At 42.6% G+C, this 20,505-nt stretch overlaps 1 protein-coding gene across 4 annotated transcripts in view; it reads right to left on the bottom strand.

Moving 5' to 3' along the window:
- Nucleotides 1-20,505, bottom strand: part of hdac4 (histone deacetylase 4) — a 124,025-nt gene that overhangs the window by 50,806 nt on the left and 52,714 nt on the right. For 3 of the 4 annotated variants that reach the window (XM_087178503.1, XM_023423121.2, XM_087178505.1), the window contains 3 exons: nt 2,193-2,396; nt 1,925-2,070; nt 1,043-1,193 (listed from right to left, as the gene is read on the bottom strand). In XM_087178503.1, coding sequence (XP_087034629.1) covers nt 1,043-1,193; nt 1,925-2,070; nt 2,193-2,396 — 501 coding nt within the window. Of the gene's footprint in view, nt 1-1,042; nt 1,194-1,924; nt 2,071-2,192; nt 2,397-9,413; nt 9,647-20,505 lie in introns of those variants that run through there. The other variant, XM_087178504.1, reaches the window with a different exon arrangement.

Genomic DNA, 20,505 nt, shown 5'->3' with positions numbered 1-20,505 from the left:
ACAAGAGCAGTTTATAAGGATGAAAGCCACTTCAGTGTCTCGCTCTCCTTGTCTTGCCTTGGCCGTCTTATTCTGAAATTCCCTGTGGTAAATGTGCAAGGTCAGGCTGCTCTGACTGCTGTGCTATAAGGACAGGTGCTGTGACAGAGGTGCTGTGAGGGTCAAGGCTCTCTGGCACCTGCTGTGATAAAATGACACAGATCTTCAGCACAGTTACAACAGATGTTGGCAGTGTTGAGGAGGCGGAGGGCGAATATATGCTCGGTCAAACATGACAGCTTTGTTTAGAGCTTACTCGTGGGAACCGTGGGAATGCAGACACACTAACACACATAACTGATCTCTTCATCACAAGTTTTATGCCTCCACGCCGAGAATTTCTTCAAACTCGGTACAAACGTTCAAGGATGAAATGATTAGATTTTGGTGGTAAGAGGTCAAAGGTCAGGGTCACTGTTACCTCACAAATCTAATTTTTGGCCTTGTGCATGTGACATCTCCATAACAGCTTGAGGGAATCCCTTCAAATTTGGCAGGAACATTTACATGGACTCAAGGATGAACTAATTAGATTTGAGGGTCAAAGGTCAGAGGTCAAGGTCTCAATGACCTCACAAAACATGTTTTTTTTTTTTGCCATAACTCAAGAAGTTATACGCTAATTATGACACAATTTAACAAAAATACCTAATAGGATAAAAATGATGAAGTGATGACATTTTATATCCGAATGGTCAAACGTCAACTCCAGTGTGACACCGTAATGTTCAGCAGTGGAACTCAGGAACAGATGGAAAGATTGTGACATATACAACTAGTTTTTATTCAGTATTTCCTCTTCACTGGAGTGATGCTCTTTTGGCCCCTCATAACTTTTTCATCATAATAGAACAAAGTGCATTATTTTGATGCTGTATAATGATGGCATTCAGCTCCCGTCCAGCTCTAACTCTGTGACACATTTTGTAACTACAAGTGCACAGCATCCCTCAGATAAACGGTTGGTAATTTTCTTCACACTTGCACAACAGTTGCTACTCACTCTCCTGTCCCCTCTCCTTGTTTTTGAGCTGGTGGAGTTTGTGTTCCCGCTGCTGCTTCTCCAGCTGCTGCTCCTGACGTTGCTGCTCCATCTTCCTCTGATGCTCCAAAAGCTCCTGTTGGTGTTTGAGTGCCAGTAAATCCTGTTGGTGCTGGAGGAGAGAGAGAGAGAAACAAGGACATTGAAGGAAGAAAGAGTACAACGGGACACAGCAGATGAGACACATACAAAATATGAGGAGATATTGTTTTGACAAAGTGCAGCCATGGCTTATTTTAAAGATTCACTGATTTGAAATTGAGCCTTTCTAAAATGCATGACTTCACTAGCCTTGAGTCCATAATGAGAGGCACGCTAACCTGACGACTGAGCAGACTGGAAGACACACTGGGGAGTTATTTTAAGCCCAGACTGATCGTCCCTATTGGCTGACACCAGTGAGGCTTTTTAGTGGAATGAGTCACATACAAAATGTTCATGCATGCACACGCAAACGCACACACACACACACACACACACACACACACACACACACACACACACGTTGGGTGTACTGGGGCCAAATGTCTCGCCATGTAGATGACTAAGCAGCAAAGTACTGCCACCGGATCAAATTACAACACCATACTCACTTAAGTGTACACATGCGCATGCTTCCTGCTGTCCTTCAGAAGGTGTGTTTCTGCTGAGCACAAGAGGAGAGGAGAGGAGAGGAGAGGAGAGGAGAGGAGAGGAGAGGAGAGGAGAGAAGAGGACAGGACAGGAGAGGAGAGGAGAAAAGAGGAGAGGAGCGGAGAGGAGAGGAGAGGAGAGGACAGGAGAGGAGAGGACAGGAGAGGAGAGGACCTATAATTCCATTCCCACCCTGTCCAACAAATTCACCTTGATGTGTTCCTGAAGCTGGGCTTCATGTTGTCGTGACAGCTGTTCATGCTGCCTCTGGAACTCTGCGATCAGTAGCTGTCTCTGGAGCTGCTGCTTATGTTTCAGTGCCACCAGCTCCTGCTGCAGCTGCTGCTCCGGGTGGCCTATATGAGTTTAAAGAGAGTTTATCATTCCAAGCATCTGGAGCAAGGGGCGTGTTTGTAATAAACAGTCAACAACAACTTTCAGCCTCAAGACATGATCACCAGAGATCATCCCGACTCACCAATGACTGGCCCGCGGCCCGGCTCGGCCGATGCGGGGCATGCTGTGGAGGTGGGCGGTATAGGGTGGGTTTGGGGAACCAGGCCAAAGGGAGGCTGCTGGTGGTGGTGGTGGTGAGGGTGGTCTACTACGCGCAGGTCCATGGGAAGGATGGCTGTGGTGGTGGGGGGCACCTGCGTGGGCAGCGCTGCCGTGCTCACGTCCACTGAAAGAGAGGGAAGAAGTTTGGTGAGAACATACAGCAAGAACCTACAGTGCAGTTTCTACAGAGGTTGTAGAAACATGCAAAGAAGAAGGTTGAAGGTTGACTGTAGAATTACAAACATAGTCCTCATACACACGTTGCCCATATGCACATTTAAAAAATGAAAATACATGAAAAGGAAGACTCCCTGCAAGATATGTAGCGTCTCCTTTTCCCTTTGAGATTCCTATACTATAGAGAATTTACCCTGTGCCTCTGTGTACAACATGTGAACTATGCGCCTGTCTGTACTGTGAAGATTTTGACCCCAACTACAGAGTTGTCCCTGAGGGTTGCTGAGTTCAAACACAGTGAAACTTTTACTACAGTACAGAGCCGAGTTGACGATCCTCAACAATGACTAAATTAACTTAAATAAAAAAAAAAGACTTATGGGAAATGGAAAATTCTTGTAACTTTCCTTTCATAATATCTGTTAATAGTAAAATTATATTATGAATTCAAAGTCCAAGATTTTTTAATATCCTTTAATAGCAGCCAAAACAACCCGTCCTCTCTGATCCAAATAAGTCTGAGGAATACTTGTTACATCAGCTGTCTGGACGCTGCAGCCTTGACTGTTGCACTCGTTATTACACTCCGCACCGGCTGTGGCTGCGTGTCATGTTGCAAAACTAAAGACACAAGTCTGTTTTTATCGTTGTATACACTGCATAAGAGGATTAGCAAAAACACCAAAAACACAAAATGTGTCTGAGATTTAAAGAGCCAGAGTGTATCAGAGCAATAGGCTGTGCTGTGGTGAGAGCAAAGTGTATAGGATGCTTCACCTTATATAGTGTTTACACACTTCTGTACAAACATCACTCTCTCTAACCCTGTACAAACACTTTCTGTACACAAACGAGTCAAAACACAAATGACAAGCACACACACACACACACACACACACACACACACACACACACACACACACACACACACACACACACACACAGGTAGACTGATGAAACATGGCAGCAGAGAGCAGAAACAATCCCCCTGCAACATGAGTTTTGCGGAAGGGATTTGCTGACACGCATACAGACTTACTGTGTGCGTTTGCACGGATGTGTGTTCCCACTCTGACCGTGTATATGTGAGCAGACACTACTGCTTACTGTAAGTGCAATGCTGACTGTGTATGTGTTGTGTGTGTCTTCCACCAAGAAAGCAAAGTTGTGTCTGATGTTGAGACGGACGGATTTCAAATGCAATCGCACATCTGGGAGGATAGAGTCAACCACACGCCGCAAAAGCCACACACACACACAAACACACACACACAGGGCTCGACATGATGTTCGCAAAACAAAAAGGTCACAGGTTTGAGCCGTACAACCGGGTTAAAATATCAGCGGGGAACTCAATCACTGTAAAACCAATGTAACTGACACAAAATATAAACGGCTGTTTGTGTTACATTACATCATGTTTCATTTAATCTCCAACACTTATTCTGCTTTATCTGAATAAATCCGGTGAAGTAGTCCGGTGAAGTAGTGCGGTTCTGTAGCGCTGCTGATACATAAATACACAGAAGAGCAAGCAAAGAGGGGAGAAGTAATATCCCTGCATCAACGTGGTTGACATGCAAAAACTGGGGTATTAGTGCAATCAGATTATTTCTCCAAAACAAGTAAACAACACAGCAGCTTACACACAAACAGTAGTACGACTCTGCAACGCAACACAAAAACTGCATATAAAATATTTGCCAGTTTTGAAGCCCCGACATGTAGCTGGAATTTTGCTAGTCAGGATCAAACACTGGGAGCTAAATTTTTCTTAATAGTTAGAGACAGTAGGAAGCAGGAGCTGTACATGTGACGTTGGGGGACAGTTGAATTTAGGCTTCAAAAAGACAAACCTGTTGAAGTAGCCTGAGGTAAACCAGATCTTTAGGTTAAAACAAATAAACAAGGTTCATGACAAAATCAAATCAAATCCTCCCGAGCAACATTCAGTCTTATCTGATCAATATCTGCTCCGTGGAGAACCACCCTACCACCGTGCCATACCCTTCTGCCAGTCATCAATACCCTGAAGCGAGTGGGGAGCATCTCCATATCATGGATTGTCCTGGCATCCCCCAGTGACCAATGAGGTGGCGATGGAGTTGCAGTAACTTGCTGAGATAGCCAATGACATCTTTGGTACTGGGCAGGTTTTCAGTGCGGGAGGAAACTTGACACCACCCAACGGGACAGCAGGGAGAAAAGAAAGGGTGTGGCCACCCTGGGCCAGACATGCTGGTGCTTCACTGGTGCATGTGCGTATGTGTGTTTAATTGTATCGCTATACTTGTAAAGACTTGTTTGACAGCTGGACATTAGGAGTAACTATTTTTTGTTTGGTTTGAAAAGATGAAAGCCTTTTAATCGTGCAAGGTTGGGAGTTTCATTTTAAAGGGTGTGTGTTTTGATGTGTTTATGATTATACAACCAGACAGTTCTCAATATACTGTCACCTGAGTTTAAACATTTATCACGACAGGAACTCACAGTTTAATCCATTGTCGCTTCTCCAAGGGTTAAGATCAGACTTAAGGAAGGGATCAGGCTGTGTGCACATGTGCATGTTAAATGATACCTGGACCTCTGACCTACAAATTTGTATGTTTGCCACTTCCACAATAACAAGCCAATAGGAAGAGAGCCACATTTGAAGATGCCACTGTTTATCATTCTCACTATACACAGTCTGTGCCAATCACCCGTGTTACATAAACAAAGCCTCTTCCAGTGAACCATGGTAAACTCTCCACCTCTCACATTTGCTGTACACGCATACATACACACACATGCCTGCCAACTGTTTACACACATATTTAATAAGCAATAAACATCAAGGTCAAACAAACAAAACCTTTTGTTGGGCCATCAATCAGGTCAGTGCACTTCAAACAGTGTCACTCCGCACACTGGGACCCTTTCAGAGTGATTCTGGCGCTGACCATTCCAGCGCTACAGTGCCAAACATGCATGGAGCATCACCTTAATTAACGCCTTTTCTACTGTATATTTTCCCATATAAACTTACACTGGTGACCTTCCGACACAAAGCCCTGTCTTTCCAGTTTCTTCTAAAATGGGTCTCCGGCAGGCCCCTGAAGTTAGACAACCACTTGCTCTCAACACCCCTCTATTTGTGTATGTTTCCCCAAATGCCTTTCTCCGTAGTTATGCTAGAGGGGTTTCACAAAGGCTGTTTGTTTTCATAGACAAACAGCCCCCCCCCCCGAAAATGAGAAATTAAAAGATTTAGACATTCAGCTTCCACGCTTTCACATACAAACAACAAAATCCAAACAGTCCATTTGGAGAAAAAATAATGGCAAATGTACATTATCTATGAAAATCTACTGACATTTTTTAGAAAAGAGAATAAATTATAACAACATTTGCAGGTCTCTTGCAAGGCTTGGAATTCTGCTTCCTTGTATTACATGGCTTGTAAGTGACAAACTGTTTTCACAGCAGAGATCAGTGAACAAGCGGATAAAAAAAAGATATCAAACACAAACAATTACAAAGAAGGTGACAACCAAGTTGTTGTGCCAACTAAAGCCACCGAACCCACTGTGTGCACTTGTGTCTTTGATAAGAAGTAGCCTAAGCAACAGGCACAAAAAATTCAACAAATAAATAAAATAATGCGCCAAACGAACAAGGCAAAAACATGTGTGTATACAAAGACATTGTATTTTGTTTTTTTTTTACATACTTTGTATTGCATTGTGCTTCCATGTGCAGTATGAAGTCCACATGTTGTTTTGTGTTTCCTTATATCTTGCAGAAGTACGGCTCTGTGTGTATGAAGGGAACAGCAACACCGATGCCCAAACCTAGTTTCTCCAGTTCAAATCTTGAATGTCTATGAGTATGTTTTATTCTATTGACATTGCTGGTCACTTACACACCAGCGGTCAATGGCCGTCTTCAGCCACTTATCCCCCAGCCAAGGGGGGCTACAAGTGCAGGCAGCGCAGACAGGCACAGATAGAGGCGGTGTAATCACTGCTTAGCCCGGCTACTCGGAGGCTAACCACAGCGGCTGGCCCATTAAGATTGCACTGAGACGCATTGTGATGTTACTGTAGCTACACAAAACTACACACAGTGGCAATCAAACGTTTTGATAACCTTGATGTATTTACTGTGTGTGTCAACACTGACTCCAACACCTGAATCACACAGACTTGTTTTTTTTTAAAGGGTTAGGGTTAGAGAGTAGAGTTAGAGTAGAAACTTTTACTTCTACAGTTTCCTCTTTTTGGTTAAATTCATATGACATTATGTGACAAAAAAGGGAAGCCTCTGGGCGTAGAGTTACTCCAGACTCTGCAAAATTGATGCATGATAAGGGATGTGGAAACACATGATCAAAAACTGCTGTTGTAATTTAGCTAGGTGTTGTTTCTAAGCTTCACCAGGCTGTAACTGCATTTCCCCATCTGCTCAGATCTCAATTTGTCAGACAGTTCTGCTCTGGCAAATGTAAAGACTGGTTTAAAGTGCTGGCAACAGGTCTGATGGCACACAGGAAACACATCTGTGTCACATCTGAATGACAGTTCATGGTCAGGCTGACATGGCTCGGTCACACTGCTGTTATAGTTGTACCATGGCAAAAACAACAGTAGCTCTCTGAATAACAATCCCCAGAAGCTTGTTTACAGTAAACAAAGCTTTGTGAATGGCAGCAGGCCATCGGGGCGACATACAGCGCCCAACAGGGTGCAGACACCTGTGAAGTAATTAGCCCAGCTTACAAGGATGGCACTTTGTGAATAAGCATGACATTGTGGTGCTGAGCCAACAGGAGGAGAGGTGGTTGCACAAGCTGACTCACCCTGACAGCACCGGGCATGATAACGCAAACATTCCTGCTGAAGGCCTGGCCGAGCACTGCAGAATACACACTAACATTTATAGCATAGCAAAAGTGCCACTCTAGTCTTATGCACTGATTTTTTATCCATGTGAAGAGACAAGGAAAACCCAGCTGCATAGAAGCAGGTCTTCACTTTCTTACATCATCGTCACATGACAACTTTAGTAAAGAAACCCTGTGTTTTTCTATGATGGTAAATTCTAAATGGACACAGTAGACTTTAAATGCGTCTATGTTCCAGGGACTTCAGCAGCTCAAACACCATAGAAGGTATGAAGGGGCGGAAGTGAGATAAACTGTTGATTTCCAGACGGGAAATAGTGTTTACTTTGTGAAAATCCCACAGAGTCGTGAGGTTTCCCTGCCACACGCAGAAATGATGTGAAATCTGGTTGAACTGACTCAAACATGACTGGTGAAATGCCTCCTCTCTCTCCCTCCTCCTTTCATCCATCACTCTCTCTGTGTGCCTCTATCTGCGACCGGCCCCTCCTCTCCCCTCCCCCATGATCAGGCAAAGATTATGGATCACACAGAGGGAGTTATTTATAGACCAGGATTCCCGAGGGAGCTCCTCGCCCCACCGGGCATCCGTGCACTCAGACAAAACCCCATGCATGTTTAATCACAGTTTAGGAGGAACGGAGTGCACACATTCATTTACAATCCAAACATGGTGAGCAAATGCCAACCACAATGAGTGTGATAAAAACAAAGTTACACAAAGACACAAAAGTGACGGCAGTGTTAAGGCTTACAGATTAAGAATGAACAGTAATTGCTGACATAATGTTTCTCAGCTGTGAGCCACACACACACACACACACACACAGGTGCTCACACAGGAGGGGAGGCAAACGCCATGGTGACTGGTGGGATAGTGACCAGCAGTTGGTTGGACAGGGCAGGAGGGGAGGGGCTAGAGATGGAGGGAGAACCAATGATGGCAGCCAACTAATTCAACAAATGGCCTGCATGTGCATTCAGCTCAGCGCTTTACCGTGAAGCCCGGGATGGGTGTGTATGCGTGTTGATGTAACTCACAGTGCATGTAGGTGGAGTGTGGCAGTTTTATGTGCTTTGTGTGACCACCTCTGTGTTTCCTTCGTCTCCCTTTTCTCTTTCCCCAGAAGACAGCTAGTCAGCGACCCCGCTGGGTTGACGCGATCAAAGGTCTCTAATCAAATCATTTAAAGAAGGATTTAAAGATGATCTGTTTTCAGGTGGGAATATAGAGATGCACAAAACCCTTAACTAGCTCTATCACAGCTCTGTCAACTCACAGCTGAAGTGCTGAAGCTGGGATACAGACACATTGCACAGACACCAGGCATAAACCAATACGGACAGATATGAAGCCCCACGCTGTCCACTAACCAAAATGCAAATTAAATTATTATTATTCAAAAGGGTAGAAAATATAATCTGGCCCAAAAATCTAATCCTCCTGCAGGAGTGCATGAACTCCTCACGTTGTTCATGACATTAAACTGTTTTATGTACTTTTTTTTTCTGTAAAAATGTTTTGAGCGATAAATGAATCCCTTTAAAGTCACATTATGTTGAAAAAAAGAAACATCCGTACAGATTTCCTCACACACACACAAAGAGGCAGAGACCTAAACACACACGCATGTACACAATAAGCTATGGGGAGGGACAGACACAGCCACTACCATCTGCTCCATTCAGTTAAAGGCTGCACTGAGTGGTGCTGAGCGAGTGTCTCCATACATCAGTACCATTCAATAAACACTGTCACTACTCAAAGCTGCACACCCACACAGCCAATCAACACACACACACGCGCACACACACACACACACGTTCCTGAGGTGAACACACACAGTGAAAAATCTATGGGCTAAACAAGTTTATATAAAAACATGTGTGCTCGGGTATCACACTCAAACACACCAACTTAAGGTAACACACAAATGTGAAATTAATCAGGGCACACATCAGGACTAAATACACTCATCCTTTACACAACAATTACAAACCAGCTCAGTAAAACTGAGGTTAAAACATCAACATAAGCTACCCGAAAAACAATCTGTGCATAACAACAAGAGCTCTTACCCATCAGTTGTTTCGTGCTGTCCGGTTGTTGTGTGTGGTGTTTGTGTTTGTGTGTGTGCAGTATCTCAGTGAGAGAGAGAAAGTGTGCGTTTGTAGCCAAAAGTGCGACTCTGAACAGAGCTGTAAAGTCCACTGTAGCACCAAAATACAGCAGACCAAGCTGGTTTCAGTGAGAACAGATCTCTCTCTCTCTCTCTCTCTCCGTCTCTCTGTGTCTCTCGCCGACGTGCTCTGCTCTGTACTCCGGCTGCCACTGTCTCTCCCTCCCTCTGTTCCTCTGGTCCCCTCCCACTCTCTCTCTCTCTCACTCTCTCTCTCACACAGTGACATCAGAGGGCAGTCTCAGGCATGTTGAGCATTTTACTGGAGTCTCTCTCTCTCTCTCTCTCTCTCCAGCTCTAATTCACAGATCAGCGGAGAGACACAGAGATTGTGACTAAATTCTCATTTGACTAAACAAACACTGTGGTTATGTGCTTTTTGGTCTCAACACGGCTCATTGTTGTTGTTGCTGCTTACATTACTTGATGTGCGTTACTTGTTGCACACACAGATATTCCTGGCTCTTTTTTTTTATTTTTTTATCTGAAACCCTCCTACACACCAGCAGCCCGACAGAACAGACAGTTGAAGCTGACTTGATGATAATGGATAATGCTGCTCTGCCTTGTAACTCTAACCATGAAAAAAAAAAAACACACACACACACACACACACACACACACACACACACACACACACACATGTGTCACACAGTAGATGCTGCTTACAGCTGTGGCTTCCTATTCAACCTCAATATGTTTGAACAGGAATTTCTGCTTGGGATGTTTTGTCAGGTCTTGTTTACATATTTTTAAGTTAAAGCTTGGCTGTGACTGGAAGTAAGAAGGTGAAAATGACCATCACAGAAAGATCTACGGAGGTGCATTGAGGGCCTTAAACATATTACAAATATATATAAGGTAAATACTTAATATATAAATATATAATATATGAACCAAAAGTACTAAACGAAAACACAAAGAATAAACGTTAAAGGTCTGAATCACAGTTGAGACACAGATTTGTATATGGACGCCTGAGAAGAGCGTTGATGAACGACAAGGTTCGGATTGAATAATAATGAGGAGTCATTACAGCAGCTGGAGAACGAGGCTATTGACAGGCATCAGAGTTCCCTAATGACAAGTGCTCCTCTGGGGGTGAGACTTGACATATGTCTTACTGTCACATCAATGGACAGCGTGATACTAAATGTGATACTATCGATAAAAACAACAGGCAGGATGGGACTCACTTGTATGAATAGCTGTTCACTTGGTGAGAGTCTAACTAAACAAATGACCACATTTGGTTCCAGTCCTCATTTGCAAAACAGCCTACTTTTTCATTCCTTTTCAATCACACAGACTCAAAGAGGGAAGAAGAGACAGGGTGCCATTTGTGAAATAAACCTGCTGGTGCTTGCTGCAGATACTCAAAGCGTGCTGCGCGGCACCGCGTTGGGCAGTTGAGAAATTTAAACTTCATGCAAATGCCGTCGAGTGGCAACCATTAGCGCTTGTTTTGATTTCCACAAGAAACAGAAAGCACAAAGTTGTTTTCTACTCCACTTCACTACATGAAGAGCGATGAAAAATGGAGAAAAACTGCTCCTAGCTATCGATGGCTCCCCACCTCTCTATGATAAGTGAACTACAGTCAGAATATAACCCATCGCATCAGACTGGAGCATGTAAACATGGTGAAAATCCACAGACTCCTGAGAGTCTGCAGACTGTCTGTCACTTTAGAAGGTTTATGTTGTAAAAAGAAAAGCATGGGGGTGTCTCTTTAGACCAACACTGGGACGCATTAATGCCACATTTACTTTCACTCGTCAACGGCCTAAAATCATGCAGAGCGCAGTAACCACATTATTCTACATCCAGCTGCTTTTATATGCAGTCGGTCAATAAACAGGAATCTCTCCTTTCCATTAACATTTATTTAGACATATTACTTTAAATAAATTGTATCTAAATATTTTACAAGCAACTGACTATTAGAGGACCTGCGCACACACACACGCACACGCACACACACACACACACACACACACACGCACACGCACACGCACACACACACACACACACACACACACAGATGTTTTGACTTAATGTAATTAATTGGACAGGATTGGATCTGCTCAGGCTGAAGAGGGCTGGAGCTTTGCTAGGAACTGTCTGACGCTGAATGAGGGAGATGTCGGTCACATCTGTGCACACCCACAGAGTCTAATCAGGACAAAATAAGTAAGAACTCTGACATTATTATCATCATTATTTAGTTTCAGTTTCACTTTTATCAGAGTTGAGTCCAAATATTTTGGTCAGCATGAAGCTCAGTGTCATTATTTTTCTATTGATCCCACTGCTGTTACTCATTTCTGAGTTTTGCACATGTTCAGAAATAAGGTGTCACTATGAAAAACATGTTACCAAATGTTTCTTATTTACTTATCTCAGCTAAGGTAACTGGTTTGTTTGTTTACATGGTGTTCGTCAAATCTGGTTACATCAGAAACCCGATTTTGTGTGGGTTTGTGTGTATGTGTGTGTGTGCGTGTGTGTGTGTGTTTGAGGTACATGTGTGCCTGCAGGTGCATGTGGGGTGGTCTGCGTCTGTGCAGTGCGCTTGCAGGAGCTATTTCTGAAGTTCGGCGTAGAATCCAGGAAGCAAAGTTTTGTTTGATCAGACAACACACCCACACACCTGGCTGCGATAAAAGTCTGTGTTATCAGCTTGTTGTATGGTGTTGACGTCAAAGGCTTAGCTAAGTTTCATGCAGCCATGAGACTGATAACAGCTAATGCGGCTGAACCAAAACCATAATGGCACACACACACGCACACAAACCCCTTTTTCATTTTTAGAACAGGGAGAATCACTCGGGGGAGGGCACTGGCCTGACTGTCACAACTGAGCAAAGGAGCACCTCATTAACTTTGCGGTAAAAAAAAAAAAAAAAATCAATGTATGGACATTAGGTTAGTTGGCAACTAACATGGTCAAAGATCAGTGGCTGTGAGCCAGAGGCTTGTCAAACAGAACAGCAGGGGAACATGTGGACAGCTTTCCAAAATGTTGTTTTTGGCCTTAATGCCGCCTGCAGTGCATTACTAAGCATGGCAGCATGTTGAGATGGATTATGCAATCAAAGTTTATAAGTAACACAGTCAAAGAAAGTATTCAGAAGTATGTCAAGCATCTGAAACACAAAAGATTGTGTACTCTATAATACTGTCTTGTGCTTTAAAATGATTTCTCCTACAATTTAAAGCCCAAAAAAGTCCACATCTGCACAGCTGTGAGGGACACATTTTATCACCTGTCCATGCTGTGAAGCCAAAACAAGCATGCTTATCTGATATTAAAATGCATGTACACAGACATTAAATCAGGTGTGTATAGATCCACATGCGGGGACTTGGAACATATAAGGGACTTAGTGAGTGGGGTAAGTGTGTTCATCAATTGAAAACTGCACATATGAATGGGAATTTGTGTATGAAACCTTGTGTGCAGGGTGGTGTGTGACCTAAAAGATAAGACAATGAATGTCTATGTGAAAGAGGGCTCCTGCAGTTATATTATTAACGGCCTGTGAGAGAATCAGACAAGGCGATAAGTGAGCATATCTGAGATAAATAGCTCATGTAGCTATCTCCATCAGAGTCAGCGTGCGCCTTAAATAATGCATGTGGCATAATGATTGCAAGGCATGCTGAAGTACACAGTATGGCAGCGAGGCAGACAGGGCTGATGAATAAGTAATGGACGGCGTCCGCCTCGTAATGTACACACGTGTGCACGAACACACACTCGCGCACACACACATGCATGCAAACCATAACCACAAGCTGGTTCATGCTCAAGAGAGGAGGGAAAAAAAAAAAAAAAAAGCAACTCTTATTTTTGTACCTTCTTATGCTCTTGTCTTCTCCCTCCTCTCCACAGCGACAGAGGGATAGTGGGAGGAGGGCTGCTTTTTTCATCCATCTCCCCAGAGGACCCCAGACCCGACTCCAAATATGTGAGATACTGTGTCGTTTATTATTGATTTGGGTTATTTATAATACACACTCTCACTTCAACCCTCCCTTTTCCATCTCTCTCTCTCTCTAGTCCCATTGACGGTTATTTCTGGGCAACTCAAAATCCATTTAAAATAAATCAATAAATCTGAAACTTCGATTCAAAACAATCTTTAAGCTCACTAATGCAATGCAACTTGAAATTACAAAATAAACATGCTGAATTGATTTCTTGTATCTTATTTTAATTTTGATCTAAAGCAACTGAAGTGTAAAGAAAGTATTATTTTGTACTTTCTCCATCTTAAAAAAAGAAATTTTAAACGGCTACAGCACTTAAGAGGATCGATTGACTGATTTTAATAAGTCATATCTTATTATTGCTGTTGTATATGATTGCATAATCAACATTTACACACATGAAAACCTTTATACTAGACCATCCAAAACCAGAAGAAAAAGTAATATCATTTGACCAAAGCTGTTCCAGACACATTTCAAAAGAGGAAGTGTTTGGGGCGATTAATGTGCGCTTGCCTTTGTTTGTGTTTGTTTGTGTGAGTCAGGGTGCATCCACAATGTATTGTGTGTTATGTTTTTATATGTATAAAAAAATAAAAATAAAAAAAAGAGCTCTGAAGGTGAGTGATGTTGTTGCTATAACCCTGTGAGTTAATGTCTCTCTCTCTCTCTCACACACACAGAAGAGTTCACACAATCCTAAAATCGTGTTTGCTTGAGGCTGCCAATGTGATCTAGGTGAGGTAACAAGCTCTACAAAAAAACGTACCCACAACAAGAATCAACTCAGGGTTGGGAGTAACTCTCAGTTATGAGGAAATCTCAAGGCTTCAAAACACCTTCTTAAAACCCAGACACGGTAAGAAAAGGAGATGCTTTGAGCCCTTGGCTGCAGCGGGGAGCTCTGTTCATTCATATTTTACGCCCTCTCTTTCCGTCTCAATGGTAATGCCTTCCCAGTCTGCACCAAGCTTGCAGCAGACAGAGAGCCATTAGCCGTCGGCGATGCTAAACTGAACTTATGAGAGATGTCAGCTCACCACACTGCTCCCTGTGCACTTAAAATCAAATGGGTCACAGGAATGCCCTTGTGAACTAAAGCTGGACCCACAACCTCTTTATGGACAGTAAAGATTATAGCAACCTGCCTAATATGGGCCTTGTCAATAATGAAAACAGACATAGAGGTAGTGAAGATGGATACGAATGGAGGACTGCATCAATAAGAAAGATGGGTCCAGGAGGATCTTGACATTTGTCTAATTGGTACAATTTAAACAATGGTCTGTGTTTGTTGACATATCTATTCATGGAGGATTGTTTTTTTTATTGTTTTTTTAATCAGTAATTGAAGAGGAAAAAGTCTATTCTTAAACATGTTTTTCCAGCTTTGTAAATACCCAGCTCTCTTCACCCCACACACGACAAATAATGACAGACAGGAAACAAGGTCTTCTTTTTTTCTATTAAACAAGGTTGTGGTAAAATACAGTCTATCAGTGATGGCCACGCTGTAGCCATTAGGCCGCGGGCTTGGCTGTAATGAACTCCTCTTCCCGGACTGAGGAAGGCTAACCTCTGGTCATGGTGGTGTTGTTAGCCAGAAGCTAGCAAACCCCTTATGAGAGCACAGAAAAGGTCTGAACCCTGAAGTGGCCATCCATAATAGATAGGTTCCAGAGGACTCCTCTAGATCCATATGATCCAGCCAGGGCTTTTAAAAGCCTTTACACAACACACCTCGACATTAACAAGTCAGTTCAACAGGAAGTGAAATGGCAAATGAAAACTGTTTATCTTACATCTGCACATAAACACACAATAAACTCAAACTGTACAATCTAACCTTTAAGACCTCACCGTAAGAATTACAAAAACTACAGAATCTAATATGTGCTCTAATGAGAATAATATTAGTTATTACTGAGTGCGGCAGACAAAAAACTTTTCAGAGAACTGCCTACTGATATTATCGGCTGTTGGTGTGCCAGACATCTGCCTTAAATTGCAAAAGGGGAAGGTAATGAAAACCACAGACGCACATCAACAAGTCAAAATCAAGCAAACTGAAACCTGCTGCAGCAAACAACACTTAATAGTTTCATTTGAGTACGTCAGTTTGACAGAAGGCTGCTGGTCCCATCCTATCACAGAATGAGAACAGGCTGAGACATACCAGCATTTACAACAGAAAATTACAAACCAAAATCAATCACTTTCGATGGAATCGGTCGGTGTATTCGCTTGTGGAGGTGAATATGTCCATCTAGAGCATCGTGCAATTTTGTGCTGCTGACCAATTGAATTGATTGCTAATGACTGTAACCTGCTAATGTTGTGAGCACCCAGCTCACTTTATGAGCTGTCGCTACCATAGCCTTAACAAGCTACGGTTAGCCACTGTGAACTTTGTGTGGAGCGTTGTTTCAACAGATCACAGCTATTGCAATTCGGGACAATAACAGTAACACTTCAGGACATCACAAATGTTGACGACGTGTTGTTAATAGAAAGTTAACAACTAAAACTCTTCTCACTTATTTACTGTGTCTGTCTTCTTCTTCTCTCCGAGTTTGATGTCAGACTAGAAAACCTGCAGTGCTATTATACTGCTCTCATCAGTCCTGGAAGAATCACATGTCTAGTACCTACGACATCTACAGTACCCTTTCCTACTGTAGAAAAACAAGTAACGTCACATTTTCAAAATTTTGGCATTGACTTGGTACCAATGTATCAATTCTAGTGACATCCCTCCTCACATCATCCAATTTCAACTCTGTTCTGGCAGATCACAAACTGCTAATTTGAATGAACTGTTTTAACTTGTTTGGTTCATGACCATGAGTGTAAGTAGCTTCCAGCCCCAAATATTTTGCAAGGACATGAAAATTTATTTTGCTATGCCAGTTTTTTGGTATGACCATGAACATACAGAGAGTTCTTTGATATTTTTCAGTATCTAACTAAATGTGACTGATGATTATTACCAGTAATATATTCAGCTGGTGATACACTTTTCATCCATATGTTGAATACCGGGGATAATAATAGCTGCTGTTTTAAAAGCAGGACACACTAGGACTAAAGTTTTGTGTCTGCTTTTGTTGTTCTTTTCCTGTTCTCAGTCTGAACTGTATGAGAACAAAAAAAAATGCGCTAAAAATCTACTTTACAAGGACTTGTATATATTGACACACTAACACAACCTCACATTCCAGACATCTTCCAAAGCTCAGCCAGACAACACGGCAAAACATACCAGGTCGTATGCAATATTCATGACATGGTAACATGGTGAAATCTTTTTCCCTCCACAACATCCACATAAACACAAACTCTCTCAGTCTCTCACACACACACACACACACACACACACACACACACACACACACACACACACACACACACACACACACACACACACACACACACACAGTCCACCTGCTATAGCTGTCAGGATAATGGCACTGATGCAGATAAAGTGGGTTAAGGCATTGCCTGCTCTGCTGGAAGACAAAAACAAGTCTGGCTCTGAGCACTCTGCCATACTTTCTTAGACCTGAATGTGAAGTGTGTGTGTGAGTGTTTCTCTTTAACCGGGTTGACATGAAGGCCACAACCTCGGGCTATGTCTGTGGATATAATTAGGTACTGGTAGACTCTCTTGTATTCCCTTTATAAATCCAATCTTTCTCTCATGGATCAAATTGAATTCCACCTTCGCTCTCTGATAGCTTCAGGTTAGCATTAGCATGTTGCCTTAAACCCTTTGCGTCAGTACAATGTACAGTTTGACAACTTGCTGATATACCTTTCAGCTTCCATTTTCACTGCAGACGTAGGTAAATGATTCTGAAACTGTTGTGTGCAAAAGAAATAAAAAAGATTCAAGGAGACCAAAGGAAGAAAAAAGCAGGGGATTATATTTCAGTTCATCAGGAGTTCAAGAGGAACATTTGGAAACACCCCTTGGGCAATGACTTTGACATGGTTGTTAGTGTGTGTGCTCGCCTGTATGTGTATGTATGTGTGTATGTGTGTGTGTGTGTGTGTGTGTGTGTGTATGTGTGTGTGACTGATGGTGGCTGAGCAGAAAAGAGGCAGCTGCCCACCGACTCAAGCCTACACCAAACTGGCACCAGGCAGAGGAATCCATGCCAGGTCAGGGAGTACTTGTGGGTGGTAGGGGGCTTTCGGGGCCCATCTGGGGAGCTGGCACCAGGGCCTGAGGGATGTGTGGGCTCCCTGGTGAGCATGTGTATACAAAACAGGTTGTCTCTCCCATCAGGGAAAAAGGTGGTTCAGGCAGGTGTACAGCTAAAAATTGAATGCGAGGTTATAATCTTTTGACTCCTGAATTAGGACTTTAATCTGATAGAAGGGAAGAGAATGTGATTTGGTGATTCTGTCGTGTAATTATTGCTTCATGCTTCAGTGCTAAATAGTGTGTTGGAACGTCAACTTTTCAGCTGGATCGCTGATGAATAAGTGCAATTATTGCTGGCAAGTCTCAACTTTTACTTGACCTGAATTTATATTTCAAAAGTAAGTTTAATATTTTATAATAATAATAATATTTATTCATAGATCTTATGAGACCATGATATTTTGAGCATTAAGTGCAGTAATCCAACACTAGTGGGGATGGAAAACCATGTGCAGAAAGTAAAAAAAAAAAAAGAAATAGATGACAAGGAGGTGAAAATACAACTGTTACACAAGCGTAATGAATGTCCCAAAATCTTTGTGTAGGGCATGTCCTGTTGCATGCAAGCACAAACACAAACACACACACATATTGACAATGTCAGGACTGAGGTCAAGCATTCAGTCACACACAGGGACACAAAACTCCATGTTCCAGTGAGTGGGGAGGGAGGTAGCAGGGGTCTGGCTGGCAGACAAGTGTCTTCGCACAGTCATGGTGACCTACACACGGGGTGTCATCTGGAACACACCTTCCCCATCTCTGCCTTCTCAGCACTAATCCTCCTGTCACACTTTCAGCTGCTGTCTCACCCTCTTTTCTTCGTGTATTGCATCTTATCTACAAGTGCACACTGCATTTACCAGAAAAGAAAAAAAAAAGAAAGAGAGATTCAAAGCAGGGAGGAAATAAAGATGATTAAAACTCAACACGTCAGATGGTGTCAAAAATTGTCAACTTCACTTTCTCTCGAAATACAAGATTATGATCTCGTGATTGTGATGTCAGGAAGACGTGATATACGCCGCGTCCTCTGAAGATTTGTAGCTATGAAAAGAACCTATGAAAATACAGAAGATACAGAAGAGAAGTTGGGTCAGATGAGGGTTCCCATATTTGTTTTATTTCCGTTTTATTTGAAGTCTTGATCCTTAAGAAGATATATTTGTGGTTTTAAGAACCAAAAACCATCTCAATGTAGTTTAACATCTTCTCTCTCAGGCTTCTCTCTGAAGCTGTAGGAACAACAGGTCGGTGAGCCAATCAGAAGAGAGGAGGCTCTGAGCCTACTAAAGTACTAATTTAATGACTGTTTCCTGAGTGATGAAATAAAAAATATAGCAGATTTCAGGAAAACACTCAGAGAAACCAAATCCTGTAAATGAGAAAGTGGGTCCAGGTGGGCAGGGCTTGGGGCATGGCTGAGGAAAGTGACTGCATTATTGTGACATCACGAAGTTACAAAAGTCCTGACGTCTCATTTTAAGGCTCAGTGTCTGAAAACAGGCTGTGTGCATTTCTCTGTGGACTGAGCACTTTGATACTTTCACAGTATTAATATAGAATGTAGACCTGCTTTATAATAAAAAAAAGACATTGAAATCTACCTTTATACTATATGAGACCTATAAGACTTTTTTCATCACAACTCTGGGATGCCATTGGTACACCCATACACCTACTTGTTAATGCCAATATCTAATCTTGGCAGCAACATACAACATCCAAACTGGGAAACAGATCTACTGTAAGTGACTTTGACAGAGCAATGATTGATGCCAGACAAGGTGGTTTGGGTATTTCAGAAAATCTGCTGAGATTGTCACTCTGTAGTATTTACAGTCAGTTTCAGCAAACATTCCGTGAGCAGTATTTCTGTGGGATAATACGCCTTGTTAATGAGAGAGGTCAACAGAGGAGGCCAGACTAGTTCACACTGACAGGAAGGCGACACTAACTTAAATAACCATGTGTTATAACAGTGGTATGCAGAAGAGCATCTCTGAACGCACAAGCCTGAAGTGAATGGGAAGATCTGCAGTGGAATTTGTAATCTAGGAAGCAGGGTTGGTAGTTGGACATGTCCATCTCTTTATGGCCACACTCTACCACCCCTCTTCTAAATGCCTACTTTCCAGCATAACGCCATACTTTTTCACAAAGCATATGTCACCTCAAAGTGGTTCAATGAACATGGCAACAAGCTCAGTGCACTCCAACGGCCTCCACTGTCACCGGATCTAAATTCAGTAGAACACCTTTGGGATGAGCTGGAACGGGAGATTCACAGCATGAATGTGCAGCTGAAAAATCTATGATTCGATCATTGAGGCCATCGCCTTTTTGAATCCATGCCACATGCTACCCAGTACCAGAAAGGCGTACCTAATAAAGTGGCCACTGAGTGTATAGTCAAGCTCTAGATGTGGAATGAACACGTAAAATCAGTGGCCAAGTGAGCACAGATTTAGAAATCCCATACTGAGAAATGAGTTGGAGTTGAGTGAACGAGCGAGCAAGAGAGAGGGCTACGATGTGTGTGAGTGTGTGTGAGAGATAGAGAAAAAAAAAAACTAGAGAAATGCAGATGCAGAGTGAGAAAGAATGTGGCCAAAAATATGTTTCTCTCCACTTTGTGTGATTTCCTTTCCAGAGTTTTGAAATGGTAATGAGCCGGCTGATATCTGCATAATGTGCCTTTCCTCATCCCTCTTCTTCTACTTACCCAGGCCCTCTTCTCCTCAAATTGCTGCTCTCCTCCCATGTCTCTCCCCACCCACCCACC

This window comes from Seriola lalandi, unplaced genomic scaffold (genome assembly GCF_002814215.2).
Source record: "Seriola lalandi dorsalis isolate HSWRI2012SDOR001 ecotype SW California unplaced genomic scaffold, Sedor1 jcf7180002054689, whole genome shotgun sequence".
Lineage (NCBI taxonomy): Eukaryota > Metazoa > Chordata > Actinopteri > Carangiformes > Carangidae > Seriola > Seriola lalandi.
Note: the sequence above shows the minus strand (reverse complement) of the source record. Positions and strands in the feature narration are given on the sequence as shown.